This window comes from Lacerta agilis, chromosome 2, assembly GCF_009819535.1.
Source record: "Lacerta agilis isolate rLacAgi1 chromosome 2, rLacAgi1.pri, whole genome shotgun sequence".
In the NCBI taxonomy this organism is placed as follows: Eukaryota; Metazoa; Chordata; class Lepidosauria; order Squamata; family Lacertidae; genus Lacerta; species Lacerta agilis.
Genome location: NC_046313.1, coordinates 92,944,614 through 92,966,589, shown reverse-complemented (window position 1 = coordinate 92,966,589; position 21,976 = coordinate 92,944,614). Strand labels below are relative to the sequence as shown.

The following is a 21,976-nucleotide window of genomic DNA, read 5'->3' as shown; positions in this document are numbered from 1 at the left end:
CATATTCAGTATTCCCTGAGCCAGAGTAAAGTCTTGTTAACGTCTGTTAAGTGGCAAATACAAACTCTTAAGATATAAAAATTAGATATTCACTAGGTTATATTCAAATGGAAAATAATGCAAGAATTGGACCTAAGTGCATGTTCTTTACAGAAAATTAACTGATAAACCATTTCTTTGCATTTGCAAACCTGAGATGAAGTCCTCACTTGTTCTTTATATAGTTCATTTCTGGTGCCAAGGTCTTTACAACCTTCATTTCACTGAGACGTATGACAATTTAGTGAGGCAAGACAGTTTCATTCACACTTAAAAAAATGAAGGGCTAAGACTGAGAGCAAGTGACTGGGCCCAAGGCCACCCAAGAAGTATGTGGCTGCACTGGAATAACAACAAAGGCCTGCCAGGTTTCAACTAATATGTGATCCACTAGACCAGGCATGGCCAAACCTAGCCCTCCAGCTGTTTTGGGACTACAATTCCCATCATCCCTGAACACTGGTCCTGTTAGCTAGGGATGATGGGAGTTGTAGTCCCAACTCCCTGGACAGAGTCAAGACTAGTCTGTTTGCATCTTAAAATGCAATAAACACACAGCCCTGTCCTACTCTATGAGTGCAATTTCCTAGTGAGCAGAGGTGTATGAGAAAGAGAAAAAGGCACAGAAATGGTGCGTCCTGCAGTGCTGGAAGGGGCAAGATTGCAAAATACATATAACAGCAAAAAGGGTAACAAAGAATCAGGCCAGAGACTGGGGTTCGCTTTTTTGTGGGATTTAAAGGGCCAGGTGGAAGCAGGAGGGGGAGCAGGAAGGTGATAGCCCTTTAAGCAATAATAGATAGATGACGATAGATAGAGAAGAGGAGGAAGAGGAGTTTGGATTTGATATCCCGCTTTATCACTACGCTAAGGAGTCTCCAAGTGGCTAACAATCTCCTTTCCCTTCCTCCTCCACATCAAACACTCTGTGAGGTGAGTGGGGCTGAGAGACTTCAGAGAAGTGTGACTAGCCCAAGGTCACCCAGCAGCTGCATGTGGAGGAGCAGGGAAGCAAACCTGGTTCACCAGATTACGAGTCCACCGCTCCTTACCGCTACACCACACTGGTAGGTAGGTAGGTGGGGAGATATTTAAAAGAAATATTTAAAACAGCATTGGAGGTGGAGTGGTTGTATTCTTGGAAACATTACAGGTGCTACTACCACATGTGCAGCCACATTTTACATAGCTCACACTGGCTGAGGCAAAAGGCGAAGTGAGAGGAGGCATATCTCTGTTTCAGCCTGAAACCGGCAGAGTGATCAGGACTGAGTTGGGGGCAATGCTGTCAAGTGATGGCAGCTGGGCCAGCTCAGGATCCAGCAAATCGCAGGCTAGGTTAGCCCCTTCCCTTTTAGAAGCAGTACCTCTGCCTGCCCACCTGTTTTCTGGGCGGAATGGGGAGGCTCATCCGAGGGATACCTCAGCCCAATCCAACTCTTGTGCTAAACCTCTGCACACCTCCACTTGCCTGCACTTCTGAGACCCGACATAGGCCTGTCTTTGGGAGCAATCAGGCTGGTGGGCACAAGCCAGGAGGGTTTTTCAGTTGTGGCCTCACATTTGCAGGCCCTGAAAACCTATTTGTTTGTTGCAGCAATGTTTTTTTTTTAAAAAAATGATTTTAATTGGGCTGTTGAAATCTGTGGTTCCTTTTAACTGTGACTGTTTTGTCATTTTAATGTTCAACTGGGGCTAGCTGCTATTTTAATGTATGCCCTGGCTATTTATTCTCTTTATTATTTTAGTGTTATTGACTGTTCCTAGTTTTAAATTATGCATTTTATATATTACAGTCACATATTTATTTGGCCCATATACCTTATGTGCTGCCTTCTGAGAATTTCTCTTTTTAAATATGGGACACAAATCTATTAAAATGAATAAATGAAATATAAGGGCAATTAATTTCTGAGAGATGCTTTTTACAAAAAAGTAGGAGATTCAGCCTATCTGAGAAGGGAGGGGAAAGGCCTTTTGAAGAAATTAGCACCAAACAAAAACACCCACAGTGTGGGTGTGAACTACAGGGGAAACAATTTGCAAGTTAGTCCATATTGAACTACCTGGCATTGCTGAACGTTGAGATGTTTTGACTCTTTACTTACTGCAGTGTAACCTGAAGAAACAGACTCAACACAATAGTCACTGGTGGCTGCAGAAGTCTGCTGCTTTTATGCTCTATCTAGCGGCCCTCCCCGAAGCACAGTCCCTATCTCTATGCAGTGCAATCAAAAAACTACTCTAACGAAGAGGATTATATTAATCTTTTTTTATTCAAGATGCAGAAAAATAATTTTGATGAAGTGGGGAACATAAGACTCATGCTTCCTGCAGTTTGAGAAATAATGAGTCACGCACTTCCCACCACCGAGATAACTTGTAATTGCAGTAAAGTAATTTATTTAGGAAGAGCTAGAACAGGAAAAGCACCTGCTATTCCCCCCCCCTCCAAAAACCACAGGTGGCCAAATGGACAAATTCCATTCAGAAGCAACAAGATAGATAGCAACAGGGGATCTTCACATGGCAACATTGTGAGATGTGGATCAGAAACGCTAATCTGGAAATTCTAATGGTGTCCCCCCCCCTCTCAAAAGCCCTTAGGGCCGTGATCCAAAGGCACATGATGCACCACTTACAAGCACCACTTTTCTACATTTTTTCACAGCTTCCCCATGAGTCACTAGACACAGCCCTTTGGTTGGAACTTTCTATCTTTGGATATAAAGGGATAATACCGTTTTACAAACTTAGAGTTGCCTCCTTCTTTAAATAGGCTACTGTCATATCTTGAAAATGCTTTGTGATTTAGGAGGGGAGACTATAAAGAGAACGTGGGAAACACATAATTAAACAAGGGAGAACAGGAGCATCGGAGATGTTCATTCATTCCCTTTGCTTCACTTTGTGTTCCACCAGGCTGAGCATATCAGTAGATCTGACGGTTGTTTCACCCTTGTCTAGCCTCAGAGAAGTAAATCACGGGTAGAAGTGCTGCCTGCTGAAAGAGTTTAGGGAACCAGCTGACAGCAGATGGATTACAGAGATACTGTGCTTCTGGGAAACTATTGCAGAAGACAGTTACCTCACCTATAGGACAAGAAAGAAAGCGAATGTGGGGATATCCCATGAAACAGAGCAAAAAAATAAATAAATCTGTTTCTTGGCTTTGAATGTCAAGAGAACGACAGAATGGTTTGTGACAGCTGAATGAAGAAGGTGCCACGTCCTGGAAAATCCAGCAACAATATAAGCCAGCTTGCATGCTTAATGAGTTGTGTTTTCAGTAGTCCTCCAAGCTGAGATGATGGAATGGGAATTAGTTGTAATGACTATTGCCACAACCAGCAAAAAGTGGGCACATGGCTTGATAAATGATGATCTCCCAACACATGCCTATCAACCATTTGTTGCTTACACTGCTATACAACACAATATCAAGCCATCAAATATGTTTTGCTTGTTTTTGCTGCAGAGAAAGGCATTTTGCATGGTTTTGTATTCTGCTTAATTGCTCAAGGCTTCCTAAAAGTCACAGCTTTTGAACTAGGGTTCTTTCTAGAGATGCGGAGCATTGAGTGTCCCAACAAAAAGAGATGGGACACTATATGCTCAACAAGAAAATAAATTCTATACACTCACTGTGCTTAAAAAAAATGCTCACTCCCTTTCTGACTGAGCCATGTATATAAACTGGAGTTGATTTGAAAGATAAGAAACAAAATAATTGTTTTCCAGATGGCTGCCAAATGATTTTTTTGCACGTGTACTTGTCATGTTAGCTTCCACACGTTTCTGCATTTTCAGTCATGGATATTCACTGCAAAACTGCTGGTTGCTGTCCACAACACTGAGTGAACCTTGACAAAATGTCTCTGGGGCCTTCTTGGGTTTTGTTCCTCGTTCACAAAGGCCCTCCAGTGTTCTTTTCTGTTCTGGGCATGTGCATAAGCATTTCCGTACCTGTGTGTGCACATCTTTTAAAAAATGGCAAGGTTGTGCTCAGGTGAGGAGCAAACAGAAGGACAGGTGTGAGAAAATAACTCTATCTGCTGAAAATAAATGAATGAATGTGCTAAGAAGCTTCTACGCCAGCAGTGACTACAGATTTGTAATGGATTTTTTTTTTACTGGATTTCCTGTGGTAAGGGGAAATAAGGATTAATTTTGGGGGGGAAAGTGGGGGGGATGACATTTTGATGTTGTCATGTGGACGCTGCAAAAAAAAAAAAAACCATATGTGCCCAAGAAGCACCAATTCCACAATAAACTCCCTTCTGGAAGCACCCTTAATTTATTGAATGTTATTTGAAATATATATGCCACCTTCCTCTTGTGTATGTTTTTCTTTTTTTGGTCGCCCCCCCCCCTTTTTTAGGTTAAATAATGGTAGTGCAGGAGAACAGAAATTACTGTTACGTTATCACATAATACAAGGGGGGGGGGAGATGACGACAACAACACATGTCTTAGAACTAAAACGCGAACTGTTCGGTATGATAAGCATATTAATTGAAATTAGTCACATAGCTAACAGAAGCTGAAGGAATGCTGGATCACTTCATTTTTGCCTTTCAGCCTCATGAATGCAAAATGTGCTTGTAATCTTAATACTATTCCGCAGACGGAGCATGTCTTTAAAAACCGCACTTCACAAGACTCGAGGGAAAATAAGATCCTAATGAATGGTATTTACAGTTGCTTCATTTGCACATGCTTTCATTTGCTTTTCAGAAGTTACTACATAAACTGAAGTAATTAGGGGTAATGTGGGGCTGCTACTCCCTTCTTAATCAATCCCCTTCTTGTTTTAAAAGTAAAAGGGAAAGTCCAGCAGCAAACCTCTCAGAAATGCTATGGCATGAAAAATGCGCATATGCTGTGACTGCATCCAGATAGGCTTATGACAATACAAGTTATTACAGAGGGGGTACAGGCAACTGTGTCATGTCACCACCTACAAACAACATGTGTGTGTGTGTTTGCGCATATGCATGTGTGGGTATGCAGTCCAGCTCAGTTATAATCAGTGGGGATTTTCTTGTTGAGTGGAATACGAGGTGGATTGCCATCTGTATGCGTGGTCTGTGCATCGCAAAAATTAAAGACCTTTCAAGTGTGAGAAGCAGCATAGAAGAATCATGAAAACTTATCTCTTTACGGCGACAACCATACAAATGTTTATTAGTTACATCTATTTCCACACCAAACATATTGAGGGGAAGTAGTGAGAATGTTTTCTAGAGAATTTGAATGCAAAGCTGTGAAAAAATACATGCTTTTGGTTGGCCTATATAATTTTTTTATAATTTTGCATGTCTAGAAAATGTTTAGAAGCTTGTTTATACATTCCTAACTGCTTACCCACGTGAGAAAGTATCTAGACATTTCCCTTAAAATCATTTGTTATCGGCAGCACAGAAGTGACATCTCTTTTCTCCCAGCGTGATGCAAGTGTTAGCTATTTCATAACAGAAAAACATGCATCTGAAAGATCCTTAAAGGAAAAATCTCTCTCTCTGTGTGAATCTGCTTTCCCTTTAAAGCCACGAACAATAGAAGGTCATGTGATACAGTATCCTATCATTCAGCACATTAATAGCTGTGCTAGAGTAATTACACTTGTGGTATTTTTGCCTCAAGTGAAATTCTGAAATAAGAGGATGGAAATTATGATACTGCTGATAAATATTAATAAGTGAACTTTTAATTTTTTTGCCACAATATTCAAAATGCTAAGCATCTAGCTAATGCTGAAGCGGCCTGATATGTGTTTGCCTCCAGGGACCATGATGCTTTATGCACTTAAGAAAAAAGTTTAACGGAATTAAAATTTAATATCTAATTAGAGCAAGGCTAATATATTTTGAAACGAGTAGGAAGACACACACACACGCGCGCGCGCCTATGTGGCATATTTGCCACACTCATTAATCTTACCTGTAAAGCAGCACTGAGAGGTGAGCAGTAGGTGTGGCTGGTCTGCATGTTTTTAATAAGTGAAGGGTTTCTGCGCAAGGAAGATAGGTAAAGAAAGGGTAAAGTTAAATACAGTCAAATTTGCACTTCCAGAAGGCCAGGCTTTCTCCCGTACCAGAAAAAACACAACACATAATAAACATAGTGGGGTTTTTTGTTTGTTTGTTTTAAACTACATAGCTATTTTGACTGCCCTCACCTTCACTGAATGTGTATCTCAGGTCTAATGTCATGTTTTGGTCTCAGAGCCAAAAGTGCCCTTTAGATGTTCCCTGAACTACTTACCTCTGTGCAGCTCCCGCACAGCTGGGAGAACATCCATATGAGGCAGCAATGCAGGCAGAAGATGCACACATGGGTCTTTCCCACAGAACTGACACCGTTTTCCCTATAACATGGGAAAGCAGCAAGTGCGTCAGCTGGTGTCATATCATTTAAACATTATTCCAACTCTGCGGGAGCTGTTCTTGGATGTGAAGCTAGGAGAACGTCTAAAGGGCATATTGGCCAAGTTTGTTGGTGCCCATTTCTCAGTTGCACCCACCATAGTTTTTCCTGGACTTCTTATAATGAAGGCCCTCCACAAAAACATGTAGGGCGTGGAAGAGAAATAACTATTCATCCATCCCCCAAAATCCCACATCCTCTGTTCCTATGTGAGACACCATTCTTCTTGGCATGTCTTCTGACTGGAAGGGAGCTACTGCAAAGCAGTGACTTGTGCCAAAAATCCATGCAATGTTTTCAGAGGCAAAAATAATTCTTTTGTGTACTTGTGTTGGTCAGGCATCACTGAATGATCCAATGATGCCTGAAGTATGTTGTTGGAAGTACCTGAAAAACTGTTATACAATACACAGTGGGTTGGTCATAATTTAGTAGGACTTGTGTTCCCACTGATTTCACTGGAAATTAACTCAACTCATAATTACCTTTTCACATTGAATTCAATTACAGAACTAACTCACAGCACAATCCTGGTGGATTGCAGGAGATTTCCTGTCTCAGCAGGGGATCGGACTGAATGACCTACAACTCATTAGAGGTAAGTTTAGTAAGTCTGGGTCCAACCTAAATGTGCCCAAGTATGTAATATGAAAACACGCAAGGGCAAAATCCATCAGATACTACTGCTTGGATCCCTCCATTCTCTTGCTCAGCAAACTTTACTGAAATGTAAGAAAAAGATAGCAGGAGCACCTGGTGGGTTGCACTTGGAATTTCTCTCTGGGACTACTAAAAACAATGCTCATCCTAAATCAGTAATAAATAAATAAATAAATAACCAAAACACTGTGCTGTATCATTACTTTCTTTGTTGAAATAATGGCTCACCCCTTTTATTTTTAAGCAGTCTTCATATAGAAATATGCAATTTAAAGCCTCCAGCTCTAATTTTTTTAAACATTTATTGTGCACCTTTACAAATGCCACTGCAGTGGCCTTTGAGCATTGTTTTCAAACATGTTTGAATGTTTCAATTTGTTCGTTGTGGCAATGCAGATTTTATTGAGAGAATATGGGGGTGGGTGGGTTAAGATCAACTAAAATTATCAATATGGAAACAGCCTAAAACCATCCTGCTAATTGGTTATACAGCATTACCCAGCATCAGCATGATAAAGAACACATCCTTATCCCTGCATTATAACAAAGTATCACCATAAACATGTCAGAAAGTGTTAGCATAGGCATTTGCAAAGAAGCAGTGCAATGCATGTACAACCATGACATTTAAGGGGGAGATTTCTTTTGCAGCAAAGGCAATGCCACTATTTCGTGAAATGCGAGTCTACATGAGATGGATAAATCATGCAAAGCAAAAGCAACAGAAAACAAAAATTTGGGAGGGGAGGAACTAGCACGCCCACACACACACACAAAGCAAGTAAAAGCTCTTACTGTGTAACAAGCTCGCCAAAGTTTTCATCAGGGCAGAATTTTCTAGGACGGCCTCGTTGAATATGACGGCCCCGTTTAAACTCTTCATCATCAACAGTCCAAAAGGACCCAAACTCATCCTCTACTCTGATAAAGCACTTATGCAGGGATAGGTTGGTGCGAATAGCACCCTGGGATAAGATCAGCAAACGAGATGAAGTGGAAACAAAGTGACATGGGATCGGGGAATAGAACAGACATCAAATACAGGGGAAAGGAAAAAGAAAATAAAATGCAATAAGCATAAGCAAATGGATTGTGAGGGTTAATATGCATTGCCACCTAAAAGCTACTAGCATGTGATGCAAAACAAACATCAAGCAAGCAAGGGTAAGGGGACTGGTGGGCATACAAACGGTAGTGATGAAATGTTCTCTGTTGTTTCCCCTTGACTGAAACAAGGTGAAACTACCCTGGATTGATCTCTAAACACCATCTAGCAGCCAAAGCCTCTATGTTAAAACTGTAAGCATGATCCAAGCTAGGCTAAGAAGTTCAAACATGGTGGACATACCCACTGATCTTTTGTGGCCTTCGTTTTTGGAACTCTACTTCATCCACTGTCCATACTGCCCCTTTTACGTTTTCTACTCGCACAAAACACTTGTGAAGACTAAGATTATGACGCACTGCATTCTGCAGCAAGTATAAGAGAGAAAATATTGAAGAAGAAGGAAAAAAAACTTTCCATGAGAAGAAGAGACTTAGCATTGTCCATGAACAGCAGCATTGTCAGCTGGCAAGTCCCCTTTCCCTCACCCGCCCTCCGCATTGGACTGTATCATATTTATATGTTTTTAGGATTTGCAAAAGAAATAACATAAAATCAGCTCCAGATCCCTTGATTAGCCATCAAGGTTGGGTTTGTTTTACAGAACATGACCAACATTCAACCTGGGCAAGAATTAAAAAACAACAACACGCAATTGTCATTTTACATGCTTTGTCACCCCAGGGGCTCATATAGAACCAAGGCATAGTAGAACAGGGCTAAATAATTTATAAAACAAAAGGCAAACTTTTTTGAGGGGTGGGGGACGGACACATCCTGCCATGAAAAAGGGAAGGGAGAGTGTGGTTAAAAAACTGGGTAAAACCTGAGGGTCTGGTTTTGTAAAACTACGTTTTCATGGCCTGCTAAAAGTTCAAGAAATGTTAGTCATTTGTAAAAATTCCATACACAGGTTGGGTCCAGATTAAGTTTGTTGAACTCAGTGGGACATGTTAATCATGTCTTCATTTGAGTCCCATTGATTTAAATGGGAACCGAGTGCAAGTAACTTAGTCCAGATCCAACCCACAGCAACACATTTCAGAAAGTAGAAATATATCAAGACATAGCTCTGGGGGTGAAAAAAAACCCTTAAATTCTTTTACCACATACTCCAGTAGGGAAGCTGCCTTTCATTCCTGAATTCTGGCTAAGCATTTGGTAAGCACCTCTAATACCCAAACAAAAATTCACTGCTTGTAGTACATAAATAGCTATGTCCACTGAGTCGTGTTTCTGAAGGCCTCACCAATTCCATAATTGTTTTTGGATTCATACTTTCAGCAACAGTACTTCAGTACTGCATAAAATATTCCATTTTGGAGCTGCCCACACCACTACAAAGCCCGCTGTTCCCCTCAATCCCTAACACTACCTACCCTAGTCCCCAGGAAGGCAAGCAGCATGCTCTTCCCCTGTGCTATCCAAGCTACTTCATCTGTCTTAGTGCTTGCTATCACTTAAAGGCAACTGATAGCTGGTAGAAAGGGAGCAGACCAGAAATACACAGGTCAGTTACTAGCATCTACCAACTGTCAATGGGGAGGCTAGTTTACAGGCACAGAGCCAGAAAAACATATGGACAGGTGTATAAGTAAACAAAAGACTAAGCTCCATATTCATGAAATCCTGTATATGTAGTGAAAGGCATTCTAATCATGGCTGTCTAAAATCACTGTGCAAACCAAGGTTAGGCATAACACATTTATCATATTAATTAAACAGCGGAGGGAGGTCTGTGTTACAACGGGGGAGGGGATTCCAAGAATCCTTTGATACTGCAGTTTCTCAGCGTAACTAATTTCCTTGCCCTTGTAGCATATCCATTTCCCCAGAAGCGGCTAAACGGACAGTCCAATGTATTTGAACAAATCCAGAGCTATATGCGTTTTTGGCAGAAAGAAAGTTAATAAATTGCCAAAGACTCCTATAACCACATAACGTGGAAGCTGTTGAGGATCTACAATGTGAGTTCATTACTTCTGTTGCTCTACAAGCCAAGGCTAGGTGAAAAGCCAAGCCTTTAAGCTGGGGGAGATCCATCACACTGTCCCACAATTTCAACTCCATTATTTCACTATATGAACAACTCTTGGCTCTGATTATTTCATTTCTGGAAATGTGTTTAAGGAACGTCAGAATTGGAATCCTACACATGAGTAGAGCCTGGATATCTAAACACATGGGGATCAAACCAGTCAGTCCCTTTCTTATGCTTGATTCTATGTGCATACAGTTCTCTCATGAGCATAGCTCTCCACCTGGAGGAAGATTGCTAACAGGTGTTGTGGGTGTCAACAGCACCACACACAGAGCAGCACATGCAGGGATTTGGGGGGGGGGAGGCTGTAGGGAGAACGTGGAAGGCAACTGGACCAGCACCATGAAGCCTTAATTATAAGGAATACATTTTTGAGTTGGGAAAACAAAGTGAATGGGATTATATATGTATCATTATTCCTGTACAGTCCTCTTAATCCCTTCTCACAATGCTCTCTAGGAAGCAGTTGTCTATGACAATTGCTCCCCATGTGTAGAGACAACACAGTCACTGAGTCTGACATGGCCTTAAGAAAAAAATATAAACTAACATGAGATGACTTTTTGATTTTGATTCTCACTGTATCAGAAAGGAAAAAAGCTGTTCTGAACATTAAAACCACAACCACACACCATACAAAAACAATGATAATTACCCTTGAATAAAGTGTTTGTTGTTTTTTATCTGAATAAGCTCTTATTTATAAAAACATTTACCTGGCACAGCAGTATATATATATTTGCTTTGGGGTGACATTTCACTGGCTAGCAATCTGTTTGGAATAGATTCACCCTAAATAAGTTAAGCTGGACTTGATCTGATCTGGGCCCAAGTTAAGTTTGTTTAAAGATTGGTTGCAATTTAAGTTAAGGGTCTGTTCTGTTACCAATGATACCATGCCAAATTCTCAAATAATATGTTCAGCTTTTAAGGGTGAAAGCATTAGGATCCAAGGAAGATAAGAGTTCCCATGGATCTTTGGGAGCCTGCATCACAATCCAAGGCAACTGTACCTCCCATGGATCCCTGTGCCTAGCAGCCACAAAGATATACAGCAAGGCCTCTGCAGTGTAAGTCAGTACGGAAAAGGGAAGGGGGGGGGGCGGGAATCAGGTGTCAGGCTCCAAGCCTAACTTCATAGGGGACATTTTAATAGACTCTGGGGCTTTCAAAATTGGGGAAGTTCATTTCTGAATCCTCCAGTTCTAAAGTTTAGAGCCATCTTGTTTGATTCAGTAAAGTAATTGGTTTAAAAAAATGGTTAAAAAGGCTCTAAAGGCTTTTCCCATCCTCCCCTTTTTAAATTGAGAATCTGATGCCAACACCTGAATCTTAATGGCCACAGTAAATGTTGGCCCTTCTTTCAACAGAGAAATGCAAAATGAGTGACAAGAATTAATGAACATTGATCAGACCTGTAAAAAGTGTGGGATTGTAGCTGATGTGAGGTAGAGTAAGCTAAGCGATGATGAATTGGCCAAAGCCACTCAGTGAGCTTCCGCGGTGGTGTATTTTAAATGTATTCTTTTAGACAGTAACTGGTTATTTTTATATTTTATGTCACTGGTAAATCTCCAATGAAAAGGTGATAGAAGTACTGCAAATAAGACAAAAACAAATATTGCTGAGAGGGGATTTGATTCTGAATTTCCCAAACCTAAGCTCAATATGGTAACTCCATGTATCACACAAGCTTTCAAGTGTTGTCTAAGTTACTTATCTGACTCATCAGGTAGAAACATCACTGGCTGTGAAGTCTACAGATGTGGCCAATTACATTTGTTGCAGGGTGATAGCCAATGCTAGTTGGAGCAGATCCAATGAAATGGGTGGACATAGCTAATGTTCTCCATTAATTTGAATGGTTCTGCACTGAGTATGACTAACACTGAATATCACCCACAGAGTTTTGCTTTCGGAACAGAGTCACCAAATTGTTACTTTTTTGTTAAAGTCTATTGCCACCTGCCCCCCCCCCCTTTCACTTCACAGTTCAAAAGTGGTTTGTGGCTTCAGGATTAAAGCTTTTTAAAGGTGGCACCGGTGATGTTTCCCCCTTTCTTTTCTTTAAAAAAGCTGCTGTGCCAAATCCCCAAACCACTTTTTGAAATGAGGGGAAGATAAAGAGCAGTTTTGGGGTTGGGGGCTTTTTAGAAGGAAACTCTGCAAAAAAAATAATAATATTCAGATGCCATGTGTGCCACTTTGTACTGTAGCCATTTTAAAATAAAGGGAGTATTCTAAGAGAATTTAAACACACAGTGAAATTAACTAAACAGAGCCAAACTATTGAAATTTAAAGCACCAGGGGTATTTTTGTTAAATTGCTAGATTTAATATTTTTATTGGCTTGCGTCTTTACTGCTGTGCCCAATTAACCTGTATTGTGTTTCATAATACACTAGTGAATGTTTTGAGAAGTTGGCATGTTAATTTAAGGCAGGTGTATCAGCTGGCTGAAAAGCCAGTTTTCTATGAATCCTTGGAAAAAGAGTTTGCGGCTTCCAGTTAAAAGAATGTGTACATAAAACCACCATCTGATAAAGCTTCTTCTTCACCCTTTCCCTTATATCTCAGCAGCTGAAATGTTTTCAGTGCTAGGAGCAACTACACAGGCAGACTGGTAGTTTAATCACAGAAGGTGGAGACAAAAAACAGCAATGGGCATCCAAATTAGCACCAATTTTTTTCAAAGACAGTAGAATATTTCTGCCAACCAGCAAGTTGTTTGTGGAAGATAAGAGGCACCCTGTGTGTGTCAAAACAACTGATCTAGATTTCAAAGTCCACACACCGTTACAAACAGTTATGTCTGCAGCACTATCTGTTCTGTACACGGCAAATACAAAAGCAAGAAGTACACATGGCAATAAGGTATACCTTCCACGTTGCTGCATTGCGTCTGAAGTAGGCGAACATTCGTGTGAACCAATTGTAGATTTCATTTAGTGTTAGCTGCTTTTCTGGAGATTCAAGAATGGCCTGTAAAGCAATTAAAACTCAATAATAATCTAAGACAAAATGAGCAGAAAACACACTTGCATATATGTTTGAATAAATAAAACAAAACGTGACTCTTGAGCACAAAATCGAAAAGAAGGTTTCATGCTACAATCTAAGATTAATGGTTGTATTTAATAGCTCAATGGCAAAATTCAAAATGGAATTATCTAATTGTTTTGAGTTTTATTTCTGTTTCCTTACAGAAATATTAATTTATTAGTCATTCATAAAGCAGAATCAAAGAGAAATGCAAAACATTTCACTAGCTGATTAAAGCTTAGTAATTATTTTGAGCTCAGATTAATTCTAGGGATCAGAGATTACTATAGCTTGTGATAATTGACTTGCCATCTTTAAACAGGCTCATTTTCACTGTTGTGTGAAATGAATTTCCTAATAATCACATCGTATAGTAATACTTAATCAAAAGCAATTATGGTATATGTATTGCAGTTGTGAGAGAAAGAAAAAACCTTATAGCTAAGGCTTCAGCATGCCAACGGGCTTTTCATCTGCTCTGTCTATAGCATCACATATATGTACAACCCTGGATCCCAGCAGGCTGTTCCGTTTGTTCTCACTTACCTGCCTAATTAAGGATGCATATGTAAAGGGTGGCCTGACTTCTGCATTCTTGTAGAATTCTTGGTTCTGCGCAAGATCTGCTAAATAAAGTACAGGAGTTCCCTGTATTACCATGGCCCACAGTTCACACGAGCAACACATAAATGAGAAGAATGTGAGAATCTCCCTGCACATCCACCAAGTTACCTGAAGAGATGGGCACGTTGTATTTGTCAGAGTACCGCCTTCGGATAGGTCCGACATTGTGCATGCTGGTAGTAGTGATGACAGAAGGTCCCTGGGTAACAGGAGTGATGGGTGCTGTTGGGGTGGTGGGGGTATGAGGTAAGCTCTGCGGAGAAGCCTCTGATGCAGTCTTTGAAAGTGTGACGCTAGATACAAGGTTCAGCTGCAGAAAAAGCAAAAGGAGATGTCATTAAATATATTTATCACAATTTGCTCCCCTCGATGCATAGGAGTGGTGTTGTAGTTAAGAGTGTGAAGACTAGGAAGTCTCTGGTTATAAACAACGACCTTAGGGCAAGCTAATATCTTTCAACTCAGCCCCAGGTTCCCTTCCATTGTAAGGTAATAAGATGCTTTAAACACCTTAAAGCAAAGGTAGACAATGGGGTGGCCTCCGTATGTTGTTGGACTATAACACCCATCATCCTTCACTATTCTGGCTGGGCCGATGGGAGTTGTAGTCAAAAACATCTGAAGGGTATTAAATAAAATGACAAGTATTTTTAAATTAAGTTTAACAACTCTTTTTTTTAAAAAAAACAACACACTACTTATACTACTGAATGCCCCCAAACCAAGTATTTACTATAACTAGTATCCAAAGATGCGCCAACTCTCTATTTTCATTAGTGCAAGGATTTATGCTTACACAACCAAACTTTTCCCCCCTTCACACACCCCTTTATCTGTTCTGGGTCTCCCCCCCCCCAGTCAATTCTCCATAGCAGATTTGGGGAGAGGATGGGACATGCAGTGGAAGAGAATAGGGAAGTTCCATTTTGCAAGAGTAAATCCTTCAGCTAATGCAACAAGGGCATAGGATACCACCCTATGGTTTTAAGTTAAGAAAGAGGAGCCATTATCTCCTTCACATTTGGGTCCAGTGAACATTTTCGTATAGTTATGATAGGAAAAGATCAGAGTTTTGTCTCAAAACTATTATCATTACAGACTTAAAGCAGTTTTTTATACGAATCCATTTTCCCATGAAAATCTGATAATAAAAAACAGTGAGAGAATATGGAAGAAAAGCACAATATGGGTGCGTGTTTTTTATCCTCAGCAACTAAGCTCTTGGAATGATTTGCACTGAAAAGTCTGCATGGATGTAAAAGGTTTAAATTATTTTCTTTACATCATGGTCCCAATCCAATCCCGCAGATTCTGTCATTTTTAACAACAACCAAACAAAAAGACATCAGAAATGCATTCACACATTTTTTTTATATCACACCTGGTTTGGTCCCAAATAATACCATTAAGCCTTCAATCCTATACTCACTAACTGCAGCAAATTCTATTGAACTCAGTGGGGCTTCCTTCTGAACAGCCATGTATAGGATTATACACTAGCATCTTACCTATTAGTCATTTAAAGTATTGCAAGTTTAAAGAATATATATTTGGTTAATAAAAAACAGACCATTTTAAGAATCATGGCCATTTTTCAAAGAGAGTATACAAAAGGCCCCATGAGGACATCAGAAAATTTATATTTCACGTGTAATACATGGGTTACTTAATTAATCTGTTAGAAAAGCAGATAAACTAATCAGTTATCTACAAGCAATATTCACAATTTTTTTAAAAAAAATTGTACTATATAACTAGATAATCAACATAGCCAACAATTAGCTGCAAGAAGTGCATAGTTGAAGAGTGCCTATGTTATTTCCCATTAACACAGATCTCATTATACACAGAGAACTCAAAAAGTATTCAAGATAAATGAAGACTCATAGGAACTTTGGTGACAGAGACACAGTATGACCCTTAAAACACAGTAACTAAATTGAAATCTTGATGTTTAGATGCAAATATTACAGAATGTGTACTTATGGCCTACTTTTGAGCTCCCCACTGGGTTAAACAATGTGGTTTGGCCATCCTAACTCAACTGTCAATATAAACTACTGTCAGAATTCATGATGTATCAGGCTACTCTGGAAAACTTCTCAAGGAAGGGAAAATGAGGTATGTTCACCCATCTCAGAGCTTGGTATACAAGGGGTGGAGCAAAGGGTAGTAGGTGTGCCCCACTCTGCAACATTTCTCCATTTACAGAACGTTATTTTTGTTTAGGTATTCAAAACATTTTTGTAACACCCTTCATTAAAAATTCCAGGGTGGTTTTCCACACCCAAATCCCAATACAATATAAACAGTCCATTTAAATCCAATAAATTCAGGAAAAACAGCAACAATCACAGTAACCAGACAAATCTCAATGCCTTGGTATCAATGGGAAGCCAAATTACACACTACATTTGCATTTCTTATTCCATACTTAAGACACAGAATGTTATTTCATAACCAAAAGTAGCCGGTGGTGGGGCAGAGATGGTTTGGTGTTTAGCTCTTTCCTCCTGAAAATCGCTATCAAGCTGCAATTTGCCCCCAAAGTGGTGTTTGCCGTAAACAGCAGCTGGAGGGCACATGTGTTACTCCTGGTAGGAGAACAGTGTGGGAAGAAAGGGTGACACTCTTACACCACAAGTCCCCCATCCAGATCACCTACCGCATGCAACTGTGAAAACACACAAGTAATGTTTGGTTTGTGCCAGTCCTTTCCACTTATAGAGCAATGAGAATAAGCTACACCCAGGAAAACTGAGGAGGCAGCACATGTCTCATGGAAACTTGGCATGCAAAATGTTGAGGGGAAAGAGGCAGCAACAATATTTTTCTGCACACAGCAGCATTTAGTTATGAACCAAACTTTGAGGAAACGAGAGCTGGCTGGTTGGATCCGTGATCCAACCCCACAGTCTGCTCACATGTCTAAGAAGAAAGATGGGAGAATTTGCTTTCAAATCGTGCAATTACATGAAATGACGGTTTCAGATTCAGAAATTATCTCAGACAGTGTTCTTGCTTGAAAACACGAGACAAATGCTAACTTATGCACCTGATAGGCTATCTTAAGTTACTTTATTTGGGATTGCATCAATTCTGTTATGCCCCTCTGACATCTAACCAACACACACACACACACACACACGGAGAAAGCACAGTACAACTATAGTACAACTGAGAAGTCTTGCTAAGAAATCAAATCTACCATATTTTATCTCCATTGTTAAAGTAGGTGTTTTTAAACATCACAAGCAGATTTGAATCAATTTCCAGTGCTCTTCCATTGCATAAGCTCAGTAGATTGGCTCTCCTGCTGTAAGGAGCACGGATACTGTTTCATCATTACTGTTCAAACCACTCAATTTCAAACAAGTTCAATTCTGTTTTTACTGTTTAAAAGCTTAAACATTTAATCTGTTTCTACTAGGAAGCTGGGGAGGGGGAAGCCCAAAGGTCAATGTTCTCCAGTTAAATAATTTGAATTGAGTTAAATTTCTTTAGGCTTTTCAGGGTAGGTAGTACAACTAGAAATAAACACAGAATGTGAGGAAGAGTAAAGGGAGGGGATGCCGCCTTTAACAGGCTTGACAAATGACACTGCGATTCACACCCACTGCTGGGCTGCCACTAATAAGCTACAGAGGAAGCAGCCAATCTCAGCTAATTACCAGATAAAATTGTATTGTAAGGACTCTAATTAGGAGATGCTTATGGAGGTGATCTAATGATTAAACGCCGCATTCGAATGACCCCACCATCAATGTGCAATGGTGCAAGATGTCACTGGAATATTTTGTAGAAACAGTAATTTTATTTCAAGGGGGGGAGGCAGTAATATTTGTAATAATGGCTACGAGGTAAACTAATTAAAAGACAGTTCCTAGAGGAAGGCTGTGGCTTTGAGCAGCTGTGGCCGTTCCAAAACAAAGTGCCAAATCTCGACAGAGGAACTGCAGTCAAGTGGAAAATTTCTGCCTGACCTCTGCTCTTGCTATTAATTTGCAGGAAAACTAATGACACATATACATATTCCCACAAAATTGTTCTAATTGCTAATTTGCCAAAGGAGCCCAGTTTCCAAATTAAACATGACTGCAATCTGAGAGGGAAGAAGAAGAAGAAGGAGGAGAGGGGGAAGGTGGTGGAAGGTAGGAATCTACCATAGCATTGTGTTTCACCTCCGACAATGGTTGGGAGACAGAACCAACAAGTTAATGAAACGATGACCTCGTCACTTCCTATAGAAGTTTTGCTTGTCAGACTTCTGCTCGATGATGATAGCATTTCAAGAGGCCAACCTTTGTCAGCCACTGTGCCAAAAATGTAAAGGGGTAGCAGCAGAGAGAATTTATACCGAGTACACTTGAGAATGCACTGCTTCCATTGCCTCAAAATTCAGTTATTAATTGTGAACTGGAGCAGAACTACTCTATGAATTGTGTTGGTTTTTGTTGGGATCTAAAATATTAATCTTCATTACAAACTATTAAATCTTAATATCATCATCAATTAACAATGGAAAAAGCCCCATCTAGACTGGCTTTGCAGCAGCCAAAGATGATTATGCAGGGCAAAGATCAGGAAGGGTTTGTACTGGGAAGGTCTCTTTTCCTGATGGAAATGCCACGCCATTTCTCAATGTTTGCATTTTCTATTTAAAAACATGCTGCTCTGGTTTCAAAAGTTGCTCATAGAGGCATTTGATGGACACAAAGCTTCCAATCTGGTAGAATTTATTTTGAGTGAGACAAATCTGAACCCAGGCTTTATTATTGTGGAGAATGGTCCTTCACTTGGACATGTTAGTGCAAGCTTATATTGTCCAGGCATTTGTGGCAACTAGCTACTTGTTTTTGTCCCAGCAACAAGTAGACTGAGCATTATTGGTTTACATCTTGTAAGCGTTGTCAGTAAGTGACACTGTGTGGTTCAGAACCTGCTTGAAATGGTTGCGATTTTGTACCTGAACATAGACAATATCTATGAATTAATAACTATTTCTGTTCTCTCCTGCTGAGAAATAGCTGGATCTGCATTCTGCCTAAGGATGGATCCAACACTAGGGTTGCCATACACCTGGAATTTTCTGGACATAGTCGGGATTCGGCCATCGGAAATGGTGTCTGGGCGAAAATCACTAGAATGACCAGGAAAATCCAGACGTATGGCAACCCGTGTCGGAAGTGTAAAAATAGCTCAAAAACTTCTTATTTTAAGATCTTGCAACAACAACAACAACAAAAGCTCAGCAACAACTTTGCCAATAAAAAGCTCAACAACTTTTGTGTCTGGATTTTCACTTTTTGAAATATGGCAACTGTATCCTACACCAGTGTTTTTCAACCACTGTTCCGCGGCACACTAGTGTGCCGCGAGATGTTGCCTGGTGTGCCGTGGGGAAAAATTGAAAAATTACTTTATATATAGTCAATATAGGCACAGAGTTAATTTTTTTTAACATTTTCTAATGGTGGTGTGCCTCATGATTTTTTTCATGAAACAAGTGTGCCTTTGCCCAAAAAAGGTTGAAAAACACTGTCCTACACAACTCAAAAATATGTGTAATTACCACAACCAACCGAAGTCAGTGTAGGAATATGCACCAGTTTCTGGATTATCTTCTCACAATTCTAATGCAACTCTGACTACTAAATGGCTTTAAAATAATATGTGGGTGAACTGTCCTAAAATGAGATGACCAAGATCTTCCTATCACAAAGGATTAACAAACAAAATAACACCAGAGCCAATTTCTCACTGCACTTTTAAGCTTGCAACAGTTTAACCTGAAGTAGGCATTAACCCCCCCCCCTCCCAAGAAAGGCTCTAATTTTTTCCTGAAAGCTGCCTTGTGTTCCCATCAGGGAAAAAGGAGGGACAGAAATAAATATATAATAATAAAAATCTGAATTTTCTCCTGCTCATTTTAAAAAGAATAATGTTCTTATACAGAGTAAAAAATAAGTCTTACCCAACCGTACCTCACCATTGCTGCAGAAATCATTAACAGTATTTTTACACATGTACGTTTGTACGCATGCAAACACACACAAAAGAATGATAGTTAAAATGGCTTCCATTAGGTCTAAGGTAATACATGCAAACGGTGACAAACAAGCAGCAAACACACCAAGAGGACTAGCAGATTTCAAGCGGGGGGGGGGGGAGGATCATACAAGCTATGCTGAGCCCATCTGTGGTGTTTTAGGGCAGCAATTTCTATACTGTTGATTCCACCATTCTGATCATGGGCTAAAACAGTTGCTGTAATTGGACTTCAGAGATGGACACCAATTGCTAAGCCACAGAAAGTGGATGTGTGTTGGGACTGTTCGATTTAGTGTGCTTTAACACTTCATCCACGAAAATTTTACTCATATATATATATATATATATAATCTGCACGCAACACAGGATTTGGCAGGCAGCAATCACTTAGCAGGTGTTGTTATTGGCAGGGATACTAAGGAAACCCAAGTTGAGGAGTGGGACTTAATGAAAAACAGTATATAAAAACAGCTTTTGTGTGTTGCATTTGCAAATCTCTTTTTATTGCTACATATCATTATTTTTCAAACTATAAAATACAGCTACAGCAGCTAAAATGCTCAGTCATTACCTCACAGTTAAAAGGCTATTTTTTAATGCTTTGTTTTTACAGTTGCTAAAAACAGGATTTCAAAACAATCCTAATTGCTGTGGTTAGGGTAAAGGAAAATACATAAAAAATAGCCAACAGTTATGTCAGCTCTATAAAGACGGATGTACTGCCAGGTATGCAAAAAACACTTTTGAGCCAAAGAAAGAAGAATGTATTCCTTCTCTCTTTCCCAAGGCGCAATTTGTAGCTATGAAAGTGCCATCTAAAAGCACATTGTGCCTTGGTTTCCCTCTGTCATCTGAACCTCATGCAGGAATGAAAATAATGGAACAACTACTGCATTAAGCATATCAATGCATTAGAATATCAATGCTTCCAAGTTCTGTCATAAACAAAAACGTCACAGAGATTAAGAGAATACTGGATAATGGAATATTCAGCTAAACTTTATTTCAGACACTAAAATAAAAAAATAGTTGACAATACAGGTCAACAGTAGGATGTAACAGAAAGCACAGCCACCTTTTTGATGTGTGCCTTGAACACGGGGACTGGTATTCTCCAGCCACTTCCACTCTTGGAATGCCTCACACAACAGGAGTGACTAGAACAGCAGATATCTTAAGATGGGCTTCCCTAAATCATGGAATAGACTGTTTGAGCCTTCCCCTCTAAAGCAAAGCAAAGATTGACAGTTCATCTGAGGACACGTTCCTTCACTTCCAAATCTCAGAAGAACCAGCAGACTAACAGAAAACAGAGCTATGCAAGACTACGAGGGTCTTGGAGTGCCTTAAGGTTCACGGAACTCCCGCCTAGTCAATCAACACAACAAAAAGTGGAAAAGAATACAGTTTTCACCTCCTGACCCAGTCAGGTTATGAACACAAGGTGGGCTGTGTAGAAGAGATCAGGAAGAAGGCTTCTCTCACCATGGTCCTAAAGACATGAAAAGAGCTATCATTTCACACCATTCACTGTGAATTCCACAAGCAACGGGGATTTCAGAGATAAGGTTTGGAAAATACAGTTGCCTTCATGCTACAATTTTCACCCAGTTCAGGGTATGTTTGGCTTTGCTTTCCTCCTCCGCAGGCATACCTATATAGTTCGGTCCTCACGGTATACCTGCTAACTTGCTCACTCACCTAACCAATATTTTTCTTAACGAGAGTGCCATCTTTGTGTACACCCCACCCACGCCCACCACATTTGAAAGCTGTTTATAAAGTGAATGCTTTCATTACGCACTTATTGAAATTATGTTCACTTCCACAGGACCTTAAGCATGTGGCTGATATATGATAGCTGAGGAACATGCAGGCACTTCCAACACGCTGCAAAGAGATCGCTTATTTTAAGGAGATAATCTCATACATGCTTCTCCTTGTGATTATATCTGACAAGTTGCTGCTCTCTGTGGTTGGATGGA

General features: G+C 40.0%; 1 protein-coding gene across 11 annotated transcripts in view; it reads right to left on the bottom strand.

The window, feature by feature from the left end:
- The window catches only part of FOXP1 (forkhead box P1), a 533,089-nt gene that overhangs the window by 10,420 nt on the left and 500,693 nt on the right, over positions 1-21,976 (bottom strand). For 8 of the 11 annotated variants that reach the window (XM_033141225.1, XM_033141222.1, XM_033141223.1 and 5 more), the window contains 5 exons: positions 14,049-14,250; positions 13,863-13,942; positions 13,155-13,256; positions 7,924-8,093; positions 5,983-6,052 (listed from right to left, as the gene is read on the bottom strand). In XM_033141225.1, the coding sequence (XP_032997116.1) occupies positions 5,983-6,052; positions 7,924-8,093; positions 13,155-13,256; positions 13,863-13,942; positions 14,049-14,250 (624 nt within the window). Of the gene's footprint in view, positions 1-5,982; positions 6,053-7,923; positions 8,094-8,476; positions 8,599-13,154; positions 13,257-13,862; positions 13,943-14,048; positions 14,251-21,976 lie in introns of those variants that run through there. The other 3 variants (XM_033141229.1, XM_033141228.1, XM_033141233.1) reach the window with 3 other exon arrangements.